The 16556-nt window shown below is 49.3% G+C and overlaps 1 protein-coding gene across 1 annotated transcript; it reads left to right on the top strand.

The window, feature by feature from the left end:
* Positions 1-8592: 8592 nt before the first annotated feature.
* LOC123111498 (CCR4-NOT transcription complex subunit 10) lies at positions 8593-15501 on the top strand. Its single transcript, XM_044532301.1, has 6 exons — positions 8593-8986; positions 10069-10155; positions 11625-11801; positions 12385-12471; positions 12542-12613; positions 13337-15501. The coding sequence occupies exons 1-6, from the start codon at positions 8804-8806 to the stop codon at positions 15188-15190; spliced, it is 2460 nt and encodes an 819-aa protein (XP_044388236.1). The 5' UTR covers positions 8593-8803; the 3' UTR covers positions 15191-15501.
* Positions 15502-16556: the final 1055 nt, after the last annotated feature.

Here is a 16556-nt window from a genome sequence, read left to right as displayed (position 1 = left end):
CGCTCTACCCCATCGCGGCGTCCTGGTTTCCGGTCGTCGTTGGTGGCACTAGAGTGTGGCGCAAGGCGGGGCCCTCATCTGGCGATATGAAGCAAGGCCGGTACCTGTGAAGAAGGCCCAGTGCCTGTGAAGTTTGCCGCCCCGTGACACTCTCACGTAATAATGAGTGGGGCTGTACACGCCCCGGAGTCTCAGGGGTGCCGGCCTCAGGCCCTGGGGCTCCCTCCCACGCCCAGTGGCAGCACTTAGCTCCGCGTTGGTGAGAAAACGTCCAAGACTAGACTAGGTGCCGGACGCGGCCTTTTTTCTGCTTTTCGTTGCTTTTCCCCCTTGGTTGCCGTTTCCCCCCGTTGAATTTAAGTTGATTTTGAGCTCAAGGATTTGCGTGTGTTCGGGGAAGGGGTGTTTAGTCTCGTTCAAGCAATCTCTCGCGTTCTGGTTACCGCTTCGCCTCAGCTGCCTCCCCTCGTGAGCCCATCACGAGCCGGGCCAGGCCTAGCTTGCGTGCAGCCCAGACTGCTGTCGCCGCGCCCTCTCCGTAGGTTTTCATTACAGGTTTTATGGGCTCGTTCAGAAGACGCTCAAGGCATCACAGCCCTCCGCAGGCTGGCTCAAGGCCGACGCGGGTCAAAGGTAAACAAGCCAACCAGCTCGTCACGAAATCAGCCGCTTGGCGCAGGCGTACGAGTGATATTGCATCTACCATTACGCTGAATACAAGTTTTTACATGAGGGGCTCCCCCTCCCAAAATGCTCTTACAACCTTCAGGGCAAGGCCCGAACTCTGTCTGCGCAAGGTAAGGAAGCAGGGACAACACGCAGTCAGTCGGATAAATCCCACAATGCATCCTCAGGGGCGCCTCCTAAATCATCGCTGGCATCGCTGGACTCGCCATCGCCCTCCGCATCGCTGGCAGCGGCGGCAGGGCCGTTCACCACGTCACCTTCATCAGCAGCCACAACCGCGTCGTTGTTATCAGAAGCGAAGGCCCTGACAAGGGCGTCCACATTGTCTTCCACCCAGCGCGCCAGGTCGCCCCGGACGGCCTGGGGTACTGGAGCGATGGCGACGTCAAAGTCGAAGTTGGGGAACATGTTCTGAAGGTGGCTGAAGACACGAGAGAAGGCGCGCCCGAGCAGGGCGCGGCTCCTCTCCTCCACCAGCATGTTGGCTCCGACCGAGCGCGCCTCCAGCTGCATTACCACATTGGTGAAGAACTGAAGATTGCCAGCATTGTTGACTGTGTGAGGCTGGGAAATAGCCACCTCGCAGATGTTACCCAAGGCCGTGTTGGCTCTCTCCCGAAGCCCGGCGAGCATGGGGCCGTGCTCGTGCTCCAGAATCCGCTGCTGGAGTATCTCGTCCTCGTTCTGCCGCGCAACAGCCTCAGCCTCGTCCACCCGCTGGCGGAGAAGAAGCGCCTCGGCACGGGAGGTAGTCAGCTCCTCCTGCGCTACGTCAAGGGCGGCCCGAGAAGCGTCGGACCGCCGCATCACTTCCTCCATCTTGGCCCTCAGGGCGGCGGTCCTGCCTTCAGCCTTGACCCGGATCAACCTCAGCCTCTCCTCAAACTCGCGCTCAAGGTTCAAGCGGGCCATCGCCACCCCGCGATCAACCTCCGCTATGGCTCGGGCCTCACGCGCAGCAACGTCATCCTCCGCCTGCGTCACCAAGCGCTCTCTTGTCTCCAGACGTTCAAGATCACATGCGCGCTCAGCAGCTTCCAGCATCAGTGCCTCCTCACGCCTCACGAGCTCTGCCTGGTCGACTGAGGCCACCTTCATCGATGCAAGGGCCGTCTCCCGCAGCTCCACTTGCTGCTCCAGGGAGTGGCACCGGGCCAAGAGTTCCTGCGCCCACTCCTCCGACGCCTCGCGCCGTCGGTCAGCCTCTCGGGCCTCCTCGACGGCCCGGGAACGGGCCTCCCGAGAGGCCGCCAGCAATGCCTCGGCCTTCTCGTTGTCGAGGTCACGCTGGTGGCGTGCCAGGGCAACGGCCGCCTCCAGCTTGCGCCTCTCTTCAGCCGGGCGCATGCCCTCAGCCTCAAAGCGCGCGTCTTCATCGTCAAGCTCTTCACCAAGCTGGCTCACTGCGTCAGCCGCCCTCCGGAGAAACCCTTAGCGAAGGACTCGACGCCTCCGGGCGCGCTCGAGCACGTCTTCAGCGTCATCATCCGCCCAAGTAAGCGCCGGGGGCCACGAATCAGCACTCCCCCTCTGGGCAGGGGGCTGGGGGCTGGCGCCCTTGTAATGGCCGGGCACGCCTCGCCAGAAGCCCGGCCAGGGGCCGGCCCCTCCCCAAGTGAAGAGCGCAGGGCCGACCTCAGCCAATCGCCATCCATGATCAGACTCGAGACCCGAGGCAGGCTGGCTATGCCTCGAGGAGGCTCGCGAAGGAGGGTCGCAAGGCGCGCAGGGCCGCGATGCACCACAGGATGGCTCACCTCTCCAGCCGGCCTCACCGAGAGGGCTCTGCTGGAACTCGGAGCGCTCGAAGGCGATGGAGAGGGCGGAGCCTGGGGGGATGGCTCCTCAGCCATCTCTGCGAGCTCGGCAGGAAGGGCCCTGCAGAGCAAGGATTAGCCAAAGCAACGGGAGGATCAGGAGCTGGGAAAGCAGAAGGCTTACTCATCAATGGCGAAATACTTCTGGCGCTTCAGCAGGCGGTAAGGGTAATCGTCACCCAAGGCCTCCCTTTTTCTCCGGAGAGCCTCGAAGTCCACACGGAAGCGACCCAGGAGATGAGCGCAGGGGTCAGCCTGCAACGAGGAAGAAGCGTCAAGATGCCCAGCGTCTAGTGCGTCGTCCTGATGCACGCCGCCGGTCGCCTCACCAAGAAGGATAGCTGGGGCCCTAGGGGCCTCAACCACAGGCGCCGTGAGCAGCGGCTCAGCACCTCCAACCGCAGCAGTACGGGCCTCAGGAGCTGCCCCCTCAGAAGTGCCGCCTGGCGTCGTCACTCCGGCGGGGGCCCCCTCAGCCTCCGGCGGCCCATGCCTCCCTGCTCCGCCACTCGAGGAAGGACCGCCGTGGGCGACTGGGAGGGCAGTCACCATCACTGGGTTCTCGCGAGAGCCCCTGAGGCCGGCGGGGCGCAACCCGCATTCGTCGAAGCCGGGCATCAGCTTCACGAAGTCGCCCCTGTTCGAGCAAAGGTACAACAAAGCCCCCCCATGTCGGACGCTGCCGGGGGAAGAATCCCCAATCAAGACCAAGAGCACCTTCCTCAGTGCTTCAGGCATCAGGTCCTCCTCCTGGAGCCTCATGCGATCTTCACGCCCGCTGAAGGACCACATCCGACAGGAGTGGCGCTGGAGAGGAGCAATGCGGCACAGCAGGAACTCCTTCACCACCTTGGGGGCCGTCACACCAAGCGCCCTCAAGAACGTGAAGCGACGCCATACGAAGATGAGCCGGGGGCTCGTGAGCGTCTCCTGGCCCCAGCCTGAATTGGGGACAGCGGGCGACTTTGGCTCCGAAAGCAGGGGCTGGGCACCCCTACATCCACGTACAGCCACCGCTCGCGGAACCCAGGCGCGGACGGAGGAAGGATGAAATCAATCCCTGAAGCTGTTGTTTCAGGTGCGGCAATGAAGCTCACGCACCCTGAGCATTGGGTGGGATTGACGAGGCGCAGAGAGAAGAAGTGGCGCAGCAAGGCAACCGAAGGAGGGATGCCCATCATCGCCTCACAGACAAAGGCGAAGACGGCAAGAAGAGTAATGGATTCAGGACCCAAATGCATCATATGGATCTGGTAATGGGAAAGCACAGCGTTGAAGAAATCGGAGAAGGGGGGAACCAATCCCGCCCACAGGGCGTCGACAAAGTACCGGACCTCGGTGACCACCCTGTCGATGGAGAAGCGGGATGCGGGCCAGGCTGTCGTCCTCCCGCACTCGTTGAAGATGGTGGCCAGAGCAGAGCTGACCTTGCCCAAACCTTCTCGGTTGAGTATGATCGACCGATCGACGGCGGAGGCCGCTGGCGACGGCGAGCGAGGCGGAGGCACCGGTTTCTTCCCTTTTCCCTTCTTCGTCGGAGCCATGGCGACGGGAAGAGGGAGGATTCGAGATTCGATTGGAAGCAGAGACTGGAGCTCGAGGGGAGGAAGAGTAGGGGACGATCGAGCGGCGAAAAGAGGAAAGACTGTGTGCAACCACGGGTCCGCCTAGCTGGGCGCAAAATAAGGAGGCGTGGGGAAGCAGGGCCACCCATGTCCAATCAACCGCCACGCGGCGCCCGAGGCCGCAGGCCGTTAGGGCCCGCGGCGCTTCACACTTGCCCCTTCGCCTCTCTGCTCAGCCAAGTCCGGGCGCGCCTTGGGCCCGGGGGCTACTGTCGGCGTTCTGGGAACGAGGGTCCCCAGACTTGCCTGCCTGCGGCCTGCGGCGTGGCTCAAGGGGCGGCCCAGCATGGCCCATCTTGATCAGTACGAGCTCAAGACCCTCGCGAGGGGCCAAGCCTCGCGGGACAGACGACAGGAGGCTTCCTCAGGCACGGCCTCGTCAGGCTGGCTCGCGAGGAGGTGGAGAGATCAAGGCGGGATACCTCACGAGGTGCCCATGACGCAAGCCATGACGACCAAGGGCGCCAGGCCGCGCAGTGTCCTCCCTTTCCTCTTTGGTGCAAAGGGAGCAAGCGTAGGCGAGAGCATCAAGCAAAGGCATCCATTTCGGTGCAACAAGACCAAGACCAGCAGAACGGCCGGACGGAGGTCATCGTGGAGCTCAAGCCGGCGTCACCACCAGAGCCTTTAGCAGGCGAGAACCAACTTTAGTCAGGATAAGTGTACTAGATGTTCCCCTTCAAAATGGCCAATTGTTGGCGCCCTTCCCGCTCAATATTCGGGGGGAGGCCCAGGGCCTTTGCCTATAAATAGGACTAGCCACCACAAGATAGAGGCAGAATGGGATCCTCACCAGAAAACCAGTAGAGAGAGCGTCTGAACTTCCCCTAGTAGTTCATCGCACCAGCCAGGAACAGACCCTTGTGAGGCTGTTCTTCCTTGTATTGTTCATCATCAGCCCAAGAGGCAATCCACCACACCACACACTGGAGTAGGGTATTACACCACAATGGTGGCCTGAACCAGTATAAACTCCGTGTCTCTTGTGTTGTTCCTTTGATTGCTTAGATCCTAGCGAGGCGGCGAGGCGCAGGCAGTAGAAGGCTAGATCTCCGCGCGCACCCCAGAGTTCGAACCTAGAGGGTCTGCCGGAACCCGAAATCCGTCAATTTTACCTTCATGAGCACATGGACCATAAACATTAGTTAAAATCCAACTCTGTCCAGATATAGTGCTGAGAACTGAATGGATAAGGAAAATCTGTTCTGAAAAATAACTTCTCCTCAAACAGTGATCCATTCTAGGCTACAAGTAGGCTACCAGAGGCCCCAATGGAGGGCAGAAAATTAAACTTGTTTATTCTGTTAGGACAAAATTTTCTTAAGTAACTCTAGTCAGTTTGCTTTCTTTTAGTCTCTTGTAAACATACTATAGCAGCAACACTTTATTCTATTTTCTGTCTAAGAGCATCCCATTTTTCCTAAGCATTAAGCCCTATAATATTCCAGATTAAAATATTCCAATTTCTGTTAATACTCATGATAACACGCATCAGGCAACGTCCAACAAACAAGAAACATCTCCTGCTTGTTCAAATAATCCACATAATAAGTATTTTCAGGCTGACCATAAACATACTTGCTAGTTCCAATACATAAAACAAGGATCACCAAAACACAGAGTCTCATACAGTAGCTCATCTTATTATTACAAAAATAAGAACATAACTAGCTTGATCTCAGTAACAGGTAGATCAAGCAATAACTCTTGCTCGTTGAGGAGACTGATCATTTGGAAATTCTGCTGGTTGTTTCCTTTCCCTTGTCAGTGGACACCACTGCTGGGCCTTCACTTGCCTTGTTCTTCTGCCTTTTGGAGAGCTTCTGTTCTATCTCCTCATCAGCCACCTTGTAAAAAGTCTCGGTGAGGTTTTTGACAATGTTTCTTTGAGTTACAAGAGGGGTTGCATTACAAGGTAAGCAACTAGATGTGGTACATGAATTTATTTTAAAACCATCATTATCTTTCTTCATCCTGTTACTTCTCCTTACCTCTGATTCAACTAGAGGTGTTTCCCCCTTCTCTTCCTGATGTTTGCAGAACCAAAAGGCACTAGGAGGCCTTGCTCTATGTTGTGCTCCTCTTGATTAGCTGAGTCACATTCATTTTCCTTGTTAATCTCCCCTTCTCCCCAGGTAGCCTTACAGACAGGTGCCTGAGAGACCACACATTTGTCAGTAATGTAGAAGGTGTAAGATTTGTCAGTGGGTTCAATATCAGAGAGCATTCTTCATAGAGGAGATTTCAACATATGAATGGTCCAAGCAAACCTAACAGGTGTCATGAGAAGATGGACAATAAAATTAAACCAGCTGTTAGGTACCCGAACAGAGAGATATTTTTCACTTGATGTTGGTTTACTTGCAAAGCTCTACCTCCAGATGCTCAGTCCTTCCTCAGATACTGCAGCAAATTTTGAAGAGTGTGCCATTAACTGAATGTTTTTGAATCTAAGTAGAGAAGCATCATAATTTTAACTGAAATGATGGTCATCCATGTGTTTTAAACACTACTCTTTAATGTTCTCACCTTGATTTGTTAACTCAACCATAGTATTCTTCTCAGGAGCACAACTGTCAGTAGCAGCAACTGAAGTGGTGACAGGCAGGTCCCTATGAGCATCAGCAGCAGCAGCAATAGGTGAGCTGTCTATTTCAACACTAGTGTCAGCCCTGTCCATTTCCAAAGCTTTAGATTGCGCTGCAACATTTTTAGTTTCTGATGACAGATGCACTAGAACAATCAGGTCTTCTGCAACAGATTCAGAACCAACTACAACAATGCTGTAAGATTGTGCAGTATTACAGTCGGGGTTTTGTTCAGACAGTGTAGCATGCTGCTCTACAACAGGTACAAGATCAAGCCCTTCCTCTTTATCCTCCAAATAGGCATCCATTAAGTTAAGCAGACCATCTCCAAGACCAACAACAGGTGGTGGCAGGAACTGTGGTACAGGAAGAGCAAGCACAACAAGAGCCAGTTGGTTAACTTCGGCCCCAACACCATTGTTATGAGAAGGTCCATCAAAGACTGAAATAATGGAGGTGTTACTGCTGTCTCCTCCGTGCATTATATGATAATCCTCTCCTAGCACAAGTTCCTCCTGCCGAGGCATTACATCAGCCTGTTGTTGAGGCAAAGCCCAGTGACCATCCTCTTCCCAGCTCTCTTCTTCATCATCTTCTTGGTCCATCTGATTATTTTCTGGTTGAAATTTTTATGTGTGCGTGAAGTTGATTCCCACCTCACTGCCAAGACGTACGCCTCTTTATGGTACGTCTTTCCTAACGACTCGAACAAAATGAATAAACCAACATGACACCGTCTCTTTTCTATTTTAGAATGAGGGCCTCCAACCATCCATGCTTGACTTTTAATATGCCACGACATTGTGCTGGTAGACAAAAAAATATGCATTTGAGGCCGATGGTGGATCACAGCGGCATGGCACTGCGGAGTTTCGGCGTCGGGCACAGGCAGATGAATACGTGCAGGATCGTGGTGTTGTCCTGCGCCGTGGTGGCGTCGATGGCAGGCCTGACAAGGTCGGTGCGTCAGTGCCTCCTCTCGAGATGGACAATAGAAGACGGTGGCGACGGCGGCTTTTGAGAGTGCGTCGGACCGGTGTGTGACACAGTCCCAGTATGTGACGGGGCTGGGGCATCCGACTTTAGATGCTAGGCTTTGGTGCGATGTCTGTTTAATATTTGGTTCGGATATTCGACACTCCTTCGTCATGGGCACGACATGCATTGCAAATATGGTGGCTTCAGGCTTACTGATGTATTATTTTATAAGGTCTATGCGAATAATTAATAAAGTTATTGCATGCATCACCAAGATACATAAGCCGGGGGTATATCCTTCTTTAAATAATAATAATAATTTGAGATTGAAAAGATTAATTTGGCGGCCGAACAAACCAGGGTGAATCACTGTTATATAAAAAAACCCAACATGAATCAGGTAGGCGGCCCCTCTCGAAATGGCAGTATCGTGAAAAATATAGCTGGCCAAACGGGCCGGCCCGGCACGGCACGGCACGGCCCATCCTAATCGTGCCTGGCACGGCCCGACCCGCCTAGGCACGATTATTATACGGGTCGTGCCGTGCCAGCCCGCGTGCTGCAGCCTGCAGCCCAGGCACGGCCCGTATGCTAATCGGGCCGGCCCACCGGCACGCCAGACCCATTAATCTACCTCTTATTTTGCGCATTGAGCGTTTTTAGCCTATTTTTACCTGTTGGCCCATATTAGAATACATAAAAAAACATAAAAAAGTTAATCGGGCCGTGCCGTGCCGGCCCGCGTGCTCGTTCAGGCCCAGGCACGGCCCATGACGTGCCATGCCGTGCCGGCCGTGCTACCGGGCCGGCCCAACTATCCCGGCCCGTTTGGCCAGCTATAGTGAAAAACTAACAAATCAGGAGAGGAAAGCAACTCCCTCTTCTCTCTCTATCCATCGCCTTCGTCGATTTCGGCCCCCCCTCCCCCCTCCCCCCTCCCCCTCCCTCGCTCTGGCGTCTCCCATCGCCATCGCGTCCAAACCCTAGCCCTCCCCAACTCCAAACCCTACCGCCAGTGGTCCAATTCGCTGCGTCGGCTCGCGAATCGGGCGTCCGCGTGTCGCACCCGCGCTCCCGATTCAGCCGCCGTTCGTGCAAGATCTGGCGGATGGAGCCCGCGGCGCCGAAGGAGGCGCCGCCGCCCCAGGCACAGCCCGGGGTGGAGGACGGGACGCTCTCCGCGACGGCAGCTATGGCAAGGGACGCCGCCGTGCTGTTCCAGAGCCGCCGGTACGCCGAGTGCGCCGATGTGCTCGCGCAGCTCCTGCTCAAGAAGGAGGGTGACCCCAAGGTGGGCGATTGGATCTCTGCTTTTGCTTCCCTATACGTTTAACTGAATATACATAGCAAATCCTGTATCTCGCCGGGTTCGTGGCGGCATGTTTTGCTCAGCGAAGGCTGTTTTTTAGTATTGCTTGCTTGATGTTTCTGTCACCACTCACTGTGCTTATATGCTTGCTCAGTGTATGTTGCACGTGAATTGTGTGGTGTGCTTGTTGTAGCTGTCCGCATGGTTCTCCCATCCTCTCATGGTGGGTGGCGGCGAGCCTGCATATGTTTGTAAGCGGTTGGGTGCATCTTGGTTGTGTGATTGTGTGCTGCTTATACCTGATGCCTGTCTATACACTGCTATCGTGTATGTGATCGTCGCATGGCTCACTAGCATCTTAATGTGTTGGTGTTGGATTGGTATCCATTTCTATTTTGTGTGTATTACCGGTTATGTGGACGTGGGTGTTAGGTGGTGCATGTGAATACCAACAGGGCTTGACTGGGTGTGGGAGTGCTTCTCATTTCCCTGATTTTAGTTAGTAATGTTGTAGTACATTTCTTGAAGTATAGGCGATGGTTTGTTTAAACTGTTCTGTTTATTTAAATTTGTAGTTCTATATGTATACCATGTAGTATGTGAATGGACCTTACTTGGCGTACATTGGCTGGATACAATGGAACTGTCAACATTAATTCACTGACCAATGTGTCTACAACAGTATTCAGGATATGACTATATGAGCGGCAAGTGAATAATCAGTAATGTTTAGACTTCAGGCCTAGACATCTGCAGAACAGTGAGCAACAATGTGACAACACATTTTCTGAATCCAATACATGAACCATCCAAACTCATCCCCCATTGTTCACACAGCCACTGCCGCACTGTATCTCTGTTTGCTAATGCCTTTTAATCGGGCTGTTACCCGGCCTTTAAGCTGATTATAGCTGATTAACCCGTGACCTGTGAGGGTACGTAGTAGGAGTATACGTCCTAGCCAATACATTTTTCTGTAGTGATTATATTGTCTCCCAAGGAAGAAATGATTGGTTGTCATGTCTTTTTGTGTTGCATCTGATGTCACAATGTTCAATTTTCAGGTCCTTCATAATATGGCAATCGCAGAATCGTTTGTGGATGGTTGTCCTGATCCAAAAAAGCTGCTTGAGATTCTTGGCAATGTTAAGGTTAGTGAATCTCCATACTGATTTGCCGTTCAGACTTGGTAGTAGAAACACATCTTGACTCCGTTAGGAATAGAAATGCTTTAATGGCTCTGGTACTTTGATACATGTGATTCGTTTTCATTTCCAGTCTAGACTCAGTTAGGAATAGAAATCATCAACCTTTAAATAGTTCCATCAAGTGGCAGAAAGGCAGTCACATTAGTGAATTTTTTTCTTGTCATGTGTGATTAGCGACTTTTATTGTTCATATTTTCATTTTGTTCTTCATCTTTACCTTTTTTTTCCGCTTGTGCACTGCCTTGGGATATCACTCAATCTTTGTCACCAGAGATTAACATTTCTTTGTACTGAAGAGTTTTAGGTGTCATGTGCATTGGTACACAAAACAACAGTGATGCATAGATGCAAACAAATGTGCTTCTGTCTAGTATAGGTACAAATGTACACGATAAACATCCCTCTATATTCATATGCACGGATGCTTTTGTTGCATGATTTGTACCAAGTGAATGTGTATATTCTGAATGTCCATGATTTATGGTTTAAGTTTTTTGTTCGCTGCAATCAAGACCCTAGATTCCTACTCCTGGTCACAGTAGCCTGGTTCGCGGGTTGAAGGTCCGTTCTGTGTCCCGGGGTCGATCAACCCAGATTGAGGGCCAGGAACGATGTAGGGTCGAGCTGGGTCGGTGCACGGATCGCGACCCCAGTCCATGAATGTTGACCCCAAACAGTATGCAAGATTGTAAGAAGTTCATGTGGCTTACCAGGCAATTCGCCGCACCGCCTGCCACTCCACCGGAGTCCGCCCGTCCGTGGTCCAGCCGAACTGCACGCTCTAGGCCTCTTAGTGCTGGCCTTGACATGCCGCCGATGCCCCACTCCTCTGCATCGGTTCGTGCAAGCCCTCTGTCCATGTCTTTCCCTCCAAACTGGGCCTGCAGCCCATTTTTTCTTTCCTCCCCAACGGGCTAGATGCAGTCTACATCTAACTGGGCTATACCAGCCCATGGTCTTGAACTCTTGATTTAGACTTGATTTAGCGCTACTGAACGTATTGAACATCTCGTGAGAAGCTGGAGTCGGGATGGAGGAGTAGGAGTCAAGTTTTTAGGGAAATTGGAGGACTTGCGAACGGGCCCTCAGTTATTTGAGTTGTGTGCTTCTTTGTCATTCAAATGCGACATGTAACTGACTATATTTGACTGTTTGCATGTCAGCACATGCGCTAAAATGCCGTGGTGACTCTCTAACCGTTTGTTTCGATCACTTGGTGTGGAATGATGTTTAGACTTCTCTTTTTGAGAGGCATCTTATTATATGTTGAAACACATCATCATGCTTATTCATTAACAAACGCTAATGTTCTCTGTTGTCTGTTTGAACCCAACTACAAATTTGGAGTTGTGTCATTTCATTATACTATATTACTGCTTTCGTTCTAATGTTATACTAATACATGCATTCAGATAAGAAGCGATGAACTTGCCTGTGCATCTAGAGAACAAGCTGATTCTGCCAATGGGGTAGGGAACAATACTTCTTCTGAACCAAGAGGCAGTGGCATTGCACCGTTGATTTCTGCTGCACATAATGCAACAGCCTATGGAGATGAGTTTGACACAACCATAATAACATTCAACACTGTATGATCTCTTGTTTCAGTTGATGTAATTGTTTGATTATTAGGATATCTTATCTGCGGTTTTCATTTATCCTCTATCCTCTTCGTAAATAGTTGCAACCCACTACCTATTTTTCCTCTCCATGCATCCATGCCACATCATCAAGTCATCCATCAATCATGCCACATCATCAAGTTATCCATCAATCATGCCACCTCGGCATAATTTAAATTTTTGCATTAATTTTTGTGTGGTCATAGACTGTATATGTGTTGGACAGTTGAAGCAAATTTATGTAGTTCATGATCCGCATCATCCAAAATTTTCTGTTCTTATTCAACATTTGTTCACATGCTTCATATGTTTCTATTGTTCCAAAATATAAACCAGAGCACTCTTACATTTGCTTTTGCATTAGTTTTAGTTGCGTTTAGCACCTATTTATGCATTTGTTTTAACAAGGTTCCCGCGACAACGCGCGGGCTGCGGGGTGTCATCTAGTTAGTAATGTTTTTGCCATTTCAAGCTTTATGCATACTCCTTGATGTAAGCTTTAGCTGAAGACAAGCTGATGAATATGATAATGGACTTGTTAAATTTGCAGGCTCTTATCCTTTATCATCTTCATGATTATGAATCTGCACTGTCTGTTTTGGAGCCATTGTACCGAAATATTGAACCAATTGATGAGGTATTTCTTGTTATTTCTTAGCTTAAGCTAAATGTTTTTTACTTTCCCTAATCATTCTTCACTGCTGCAGACAACTGCTCTTCATGTATGTTTTCTGTTATTGGATATTACATTAGCTTTGCAAGATGCATCAAAAGCCGCGGTAAGTTTTTTACCACAGTACAACCTTCAGTTGACATCTACAGCTGGCTCCATTGAACTAGTAATTTCTTTCCAACTATTCTTTGTGGCCTGTGATATTTTGTCAAAGGATGTCCCTGAAAATGTCTCATGAGTTGTAGCTTCTCCTTATGACACAGCAAATTGGTGTGACAGTAAACTAACGACGTTGGATTTAACATAGCAAAATAACATGCCAATTTATTATGCCCTCCGATCCAAAATAACTAACCTTAGTTCAAAGCTGCGACACTTATTTTAGATTGGAGGGAGTACTATTTTTAACGTGATATGATCAATGGCTCGATGCTGTCTACTCTACTTTGTCCCCATATACTTCACTGTGCCAGTATATCCTGCTATAACATGCATTTTTGATATACACAAAACTTGCACTGACACTGCCAGTATGACAATACTTTATTACGGGATTGTTGCTGGTAAATGAAAAACTAAAGAGGGGAGAGAATGAGAGACCTAGGGTGGCTGATCATTGAGTTCCTTTTGTCTGTTAGATTTTATTGGGAATAATTGAGATTATATTCTCCCTTTGATTTCACTAGAATTCTTGAGCTCAGTACTATCAGATTAATTTGTGATTTTAACTTGTATGACAAGCAATAGCATTTGTTAGCCGTCTTCCTTTCCAAAGTTGCAACATAGCCTTTGTCTAGATGGAACTTTGTTCATCTCTCTGTTTTTGCAGGATGTCATTCAGTACTTGGAAAGATCATTTGGAGTAGCTAATACAGGGAACCAGAATGAAATTGCTAGCACAGTTCAGCAGCAACCTGCTCAACCGAAACCTGCAAAAAGTAACACGCCTCCAGATTCTGATTCAAATACTTGTCCTGGTGGATCTGAGATTCTTTCAGTTGGAAGTTTTTCGGATGATACACTGGAGTTTGAATCATTTTACTCTACTCTGGATGGTGGAAATCACTTGGGCAGACCTATCTTAAATGAGTTCTCAAGGGCATCAGCTGATCTTGCTGCCACAGCTGCTGATTTGAAAGTTAGACTACAAATTTACAAGGTCCGGCTTCTACTTCTCACAAGGAACCTGAAGGTTGCCAAGCGAGAACTCAAAGTTCTAATGAACATGGCACGTGGTAGGGATTCATCTACAGAGCTTCTCTTGAAATCTCAGCTAGAGTATGCCCGAGGAAATTATCGGAAGGCTGTGAAGCTTTTGAGCACTCCCAATAATCGGACTGAACCAGTAATGCTAGCCATGTTCTACAACAATCTTGGTTGTATACTCCATCAGCAGAGATCCAACCATACATCAGTATTGTGCTTCAGCAAAGCACTGAAATACAGTTTATCTCTTCGCTCAGAGAAACCATTGAAGCTGTCTGCACTATCACAAGACAAATCTTGTCTGATATCATACAACTGTGGGATCCAACATTTGATGTGTGGTAAACCACTGTTAGCAGCTCGTTGTTTTCGTGAGGCCATGCCGCTCTTGTACCATCGCCCCCTCTTTTGGCTCCGTTTTGCTGAGTGTAGCCTGCTAGCTCTAGAAATGGGCTTCCTCACTGCAAGCGGTGCTACTTCATGCAAAGATGAGATTGAAATTTATGTTGTGGGGTCAGGGAAATGGCGTCATTTAGTTATCAGTCCGGTGAACTCAGGAAGTCATTTATCAGATTTTGGGAGTTCAGGTGAACATGAAAATTTGATATCACTCAGATTTGCTAGACAGTGTCTACTCAATGCCCAACTATTAATGGATGCTTCTGAGCAGAAAAAAATGGTGATTTCAGATACAGAGGAGTGCAACCAAGGGTCACAATGCCAGAAAAGTTCAGGCCAGAACACAATGAGTGTGGAATCCAAAGTCCACTCTGGTCCAACAACTAATGCAAATGGAGAACAAAAGGGAGCCGCGAGCTTGAATGCCACTTTGCAGAGCTCTCTTGCTATGTATGATGACATCATTAGAAAAGAGAACCTGAAAATTCGACAAGCCATCCTGGGGGACCTGGCGTTTGTCGAATTGTGTCTTGAGAATCCCTTAAAAGCTTTGTCTACTGCCAACTCACTGTTGCAGGTTCCAGACTGCTCCAGGATGTACTTATTCCTTGGCCATGTATATGCAGCTGAAGCTTTATGTTTGCTGAACAGGCTAAAGGAGGCTGTTGATCAGTTAACTGTTTATTTGAGAGATGACAATGCTATTGAGTTGCCCTACAGTGTTGAGAATCGTGAAAAGGCCCCTGTTGAGAAAGACAGCGATGGCGAGGATTCAGTCACTCCTGCCATGACAAAACTTACCTCAGAAGAATCTCAGCACTCAATGTCTCTCAAGCCCGAGGAAGCCTGTGGGGTTCTGTATGTTGACCTTGGCATGACTGCTGCAGTGCAGGGAGAGCTTGAGCAGGCCAATTACCTGGTGAGCCGTGGTTTTGCAATGTTGCCCAACAGCCCTAGGGCACTGCTAGCATCCATCTATGTGGATCTTCTGCAAGGGAAGGTGCAAGAAGCTATCGGCAAGTTGAGAAGGTGCAGAAACGTGAGATTTAAGACCAGTAGTGTAGCAGCCAGCAGATAAGACTTGCCTCGTTTTGATGATTTATCTATAGTTGATAATTGCCATTTCTTGAGTTGGACCCCGACCCCATGTGGATGATCATCCTGAAAGATTGTAACGTTTTCCTGTGTACCATACATAAGAAAAAGAACTTTAGATCTCCTCCCTGTCCCCTCTAGCTTTCCCAGATTCAGGGGTGTAATTTGTGTTACTCGAGTTTTGGAGCCCCTCTTTGGACTGAAATGATGATACCTTCTGATATTCCTTTATTCAGGAAAGAAATGTGCAAAAGGCATCAGAATCTAAAGAACTTCAGTATATATTTCGGTGCATCTCTTGCTCGAGGCGTCACTTCACATACTCCCTCCTTCCATCTATATAGGGCCTAATGCGTTTTTCAAGACCGTCTTTGACTATTGATAAAATTTATACTACATGCCATGCATAATGTGAAAATTATATCATTGAAAGCTCCTTTCACATACGAATTTGATGATGTGCTTTGTGTAAGTTGCATGTTATATATTATTGCTCTAACATTTGGTCAAAGTTTGCCTCGAAAAACGCATTAGGCCCTATATAGATGGAAGGAGGGAGTAGCTGTGTTACTCTGGTTTCCCAGCACGATTGCACCTTTTCCCCCAACGATTTTCTTCTGTTTATATAACCGTGCGTTGCAACGGCACGACACACTGTGAAAACATAGTCATGGTAGCGACGCCTCAGGAGTTTAAACATACCTTACACTTATCTGACTATTTTTATAATCTTTGAAAATTGTTATAGGCAATTTTGATGGGAATTTAAAACATGTAACACATTCATGAGGAGTACTTTTTTTTGTTGTTGCAACTTACACGTTTAGTTTACTTCAGTCATCGTTTGGTTTCAACAAACTATGAACACAACGTGCGTAAGTAGATGCACGGATTGGAAGTTGGAAACTCACCTTTAGAATAGTTCATTGATGGGCCATGAAAATTTCCATATACGAGCTCCATTTGAGTATAGAGTTATCCGTGCTTCGCTATGGAGCAAACACCAATTGCCACGAATCAAAGGTTGGCCAAGTCTAGAACTAGGGCGCGAGATAAGAGTCGTGGATCGATTGAGGCCAGGGTTCTTTGGAAACGGAGCAAAATGATTTACAAACATCATAAAGATCTTATATGGTTATATGACATTTCAACGATGTTTCATAAAGACGAACGACAATGTTTTGTGTTATCCATCTTCATTTACATGGTTTTATCTTTTTTTTTCGAGAGTACGCAAATTGCGTACCTTAACTTTATAGAAGGCAGAGGGTTAATTACAAGAATTACAACGGGTGGCAATCCCACATTGGGAGCAAACCCAAACTCCATTCCACTCCACACTCTAAGCA

Source organism: Triticum aestivum, chromosome 5B, assembly GCF_018294505.1.
Source record: "Triticum aestivum cultivar Chinese Spring chromosome 5B, IWGSC CS RefSeq v2.1, whole genome shotgun sequence".
NCBI lineage: Eukaryota > Viridiplantae > Streptophyta > Magnoliopsida > Poales > Poaceae > Triticum > Triticum aestivum.
This window is presented reverse-complemented; position numbering and strand designations above follow the sequence as displayed.

What these genes read in the sequence shown, in the direction of transcription:
- LOC123111498 (XM_044532301.1), top strand. Translation starts at nt 8,804, where the DNA reads ATGGAGCCCGCGGCGCCGAAGGAGGCGCCGCCGCCCCAGGCACAGCCC. An exon ending in AGATTCTTGGCAATGTTAAG is followed by an intron (nt 10,156 to 11,624) that starts GTTAGTGAATCT and finishes ACATGCATTCAG; the next exon opens with ATAAGAAGCGATGAACTTGC. An exon ending in CCATAATAACATTCAACACT is followed by an intron (nt 11,802 to 12,384) that starts GTATGATCTCTT and finishes TTAAATTTGCAG; the next exon opens with GCTCTTATCCTTTATCATCT.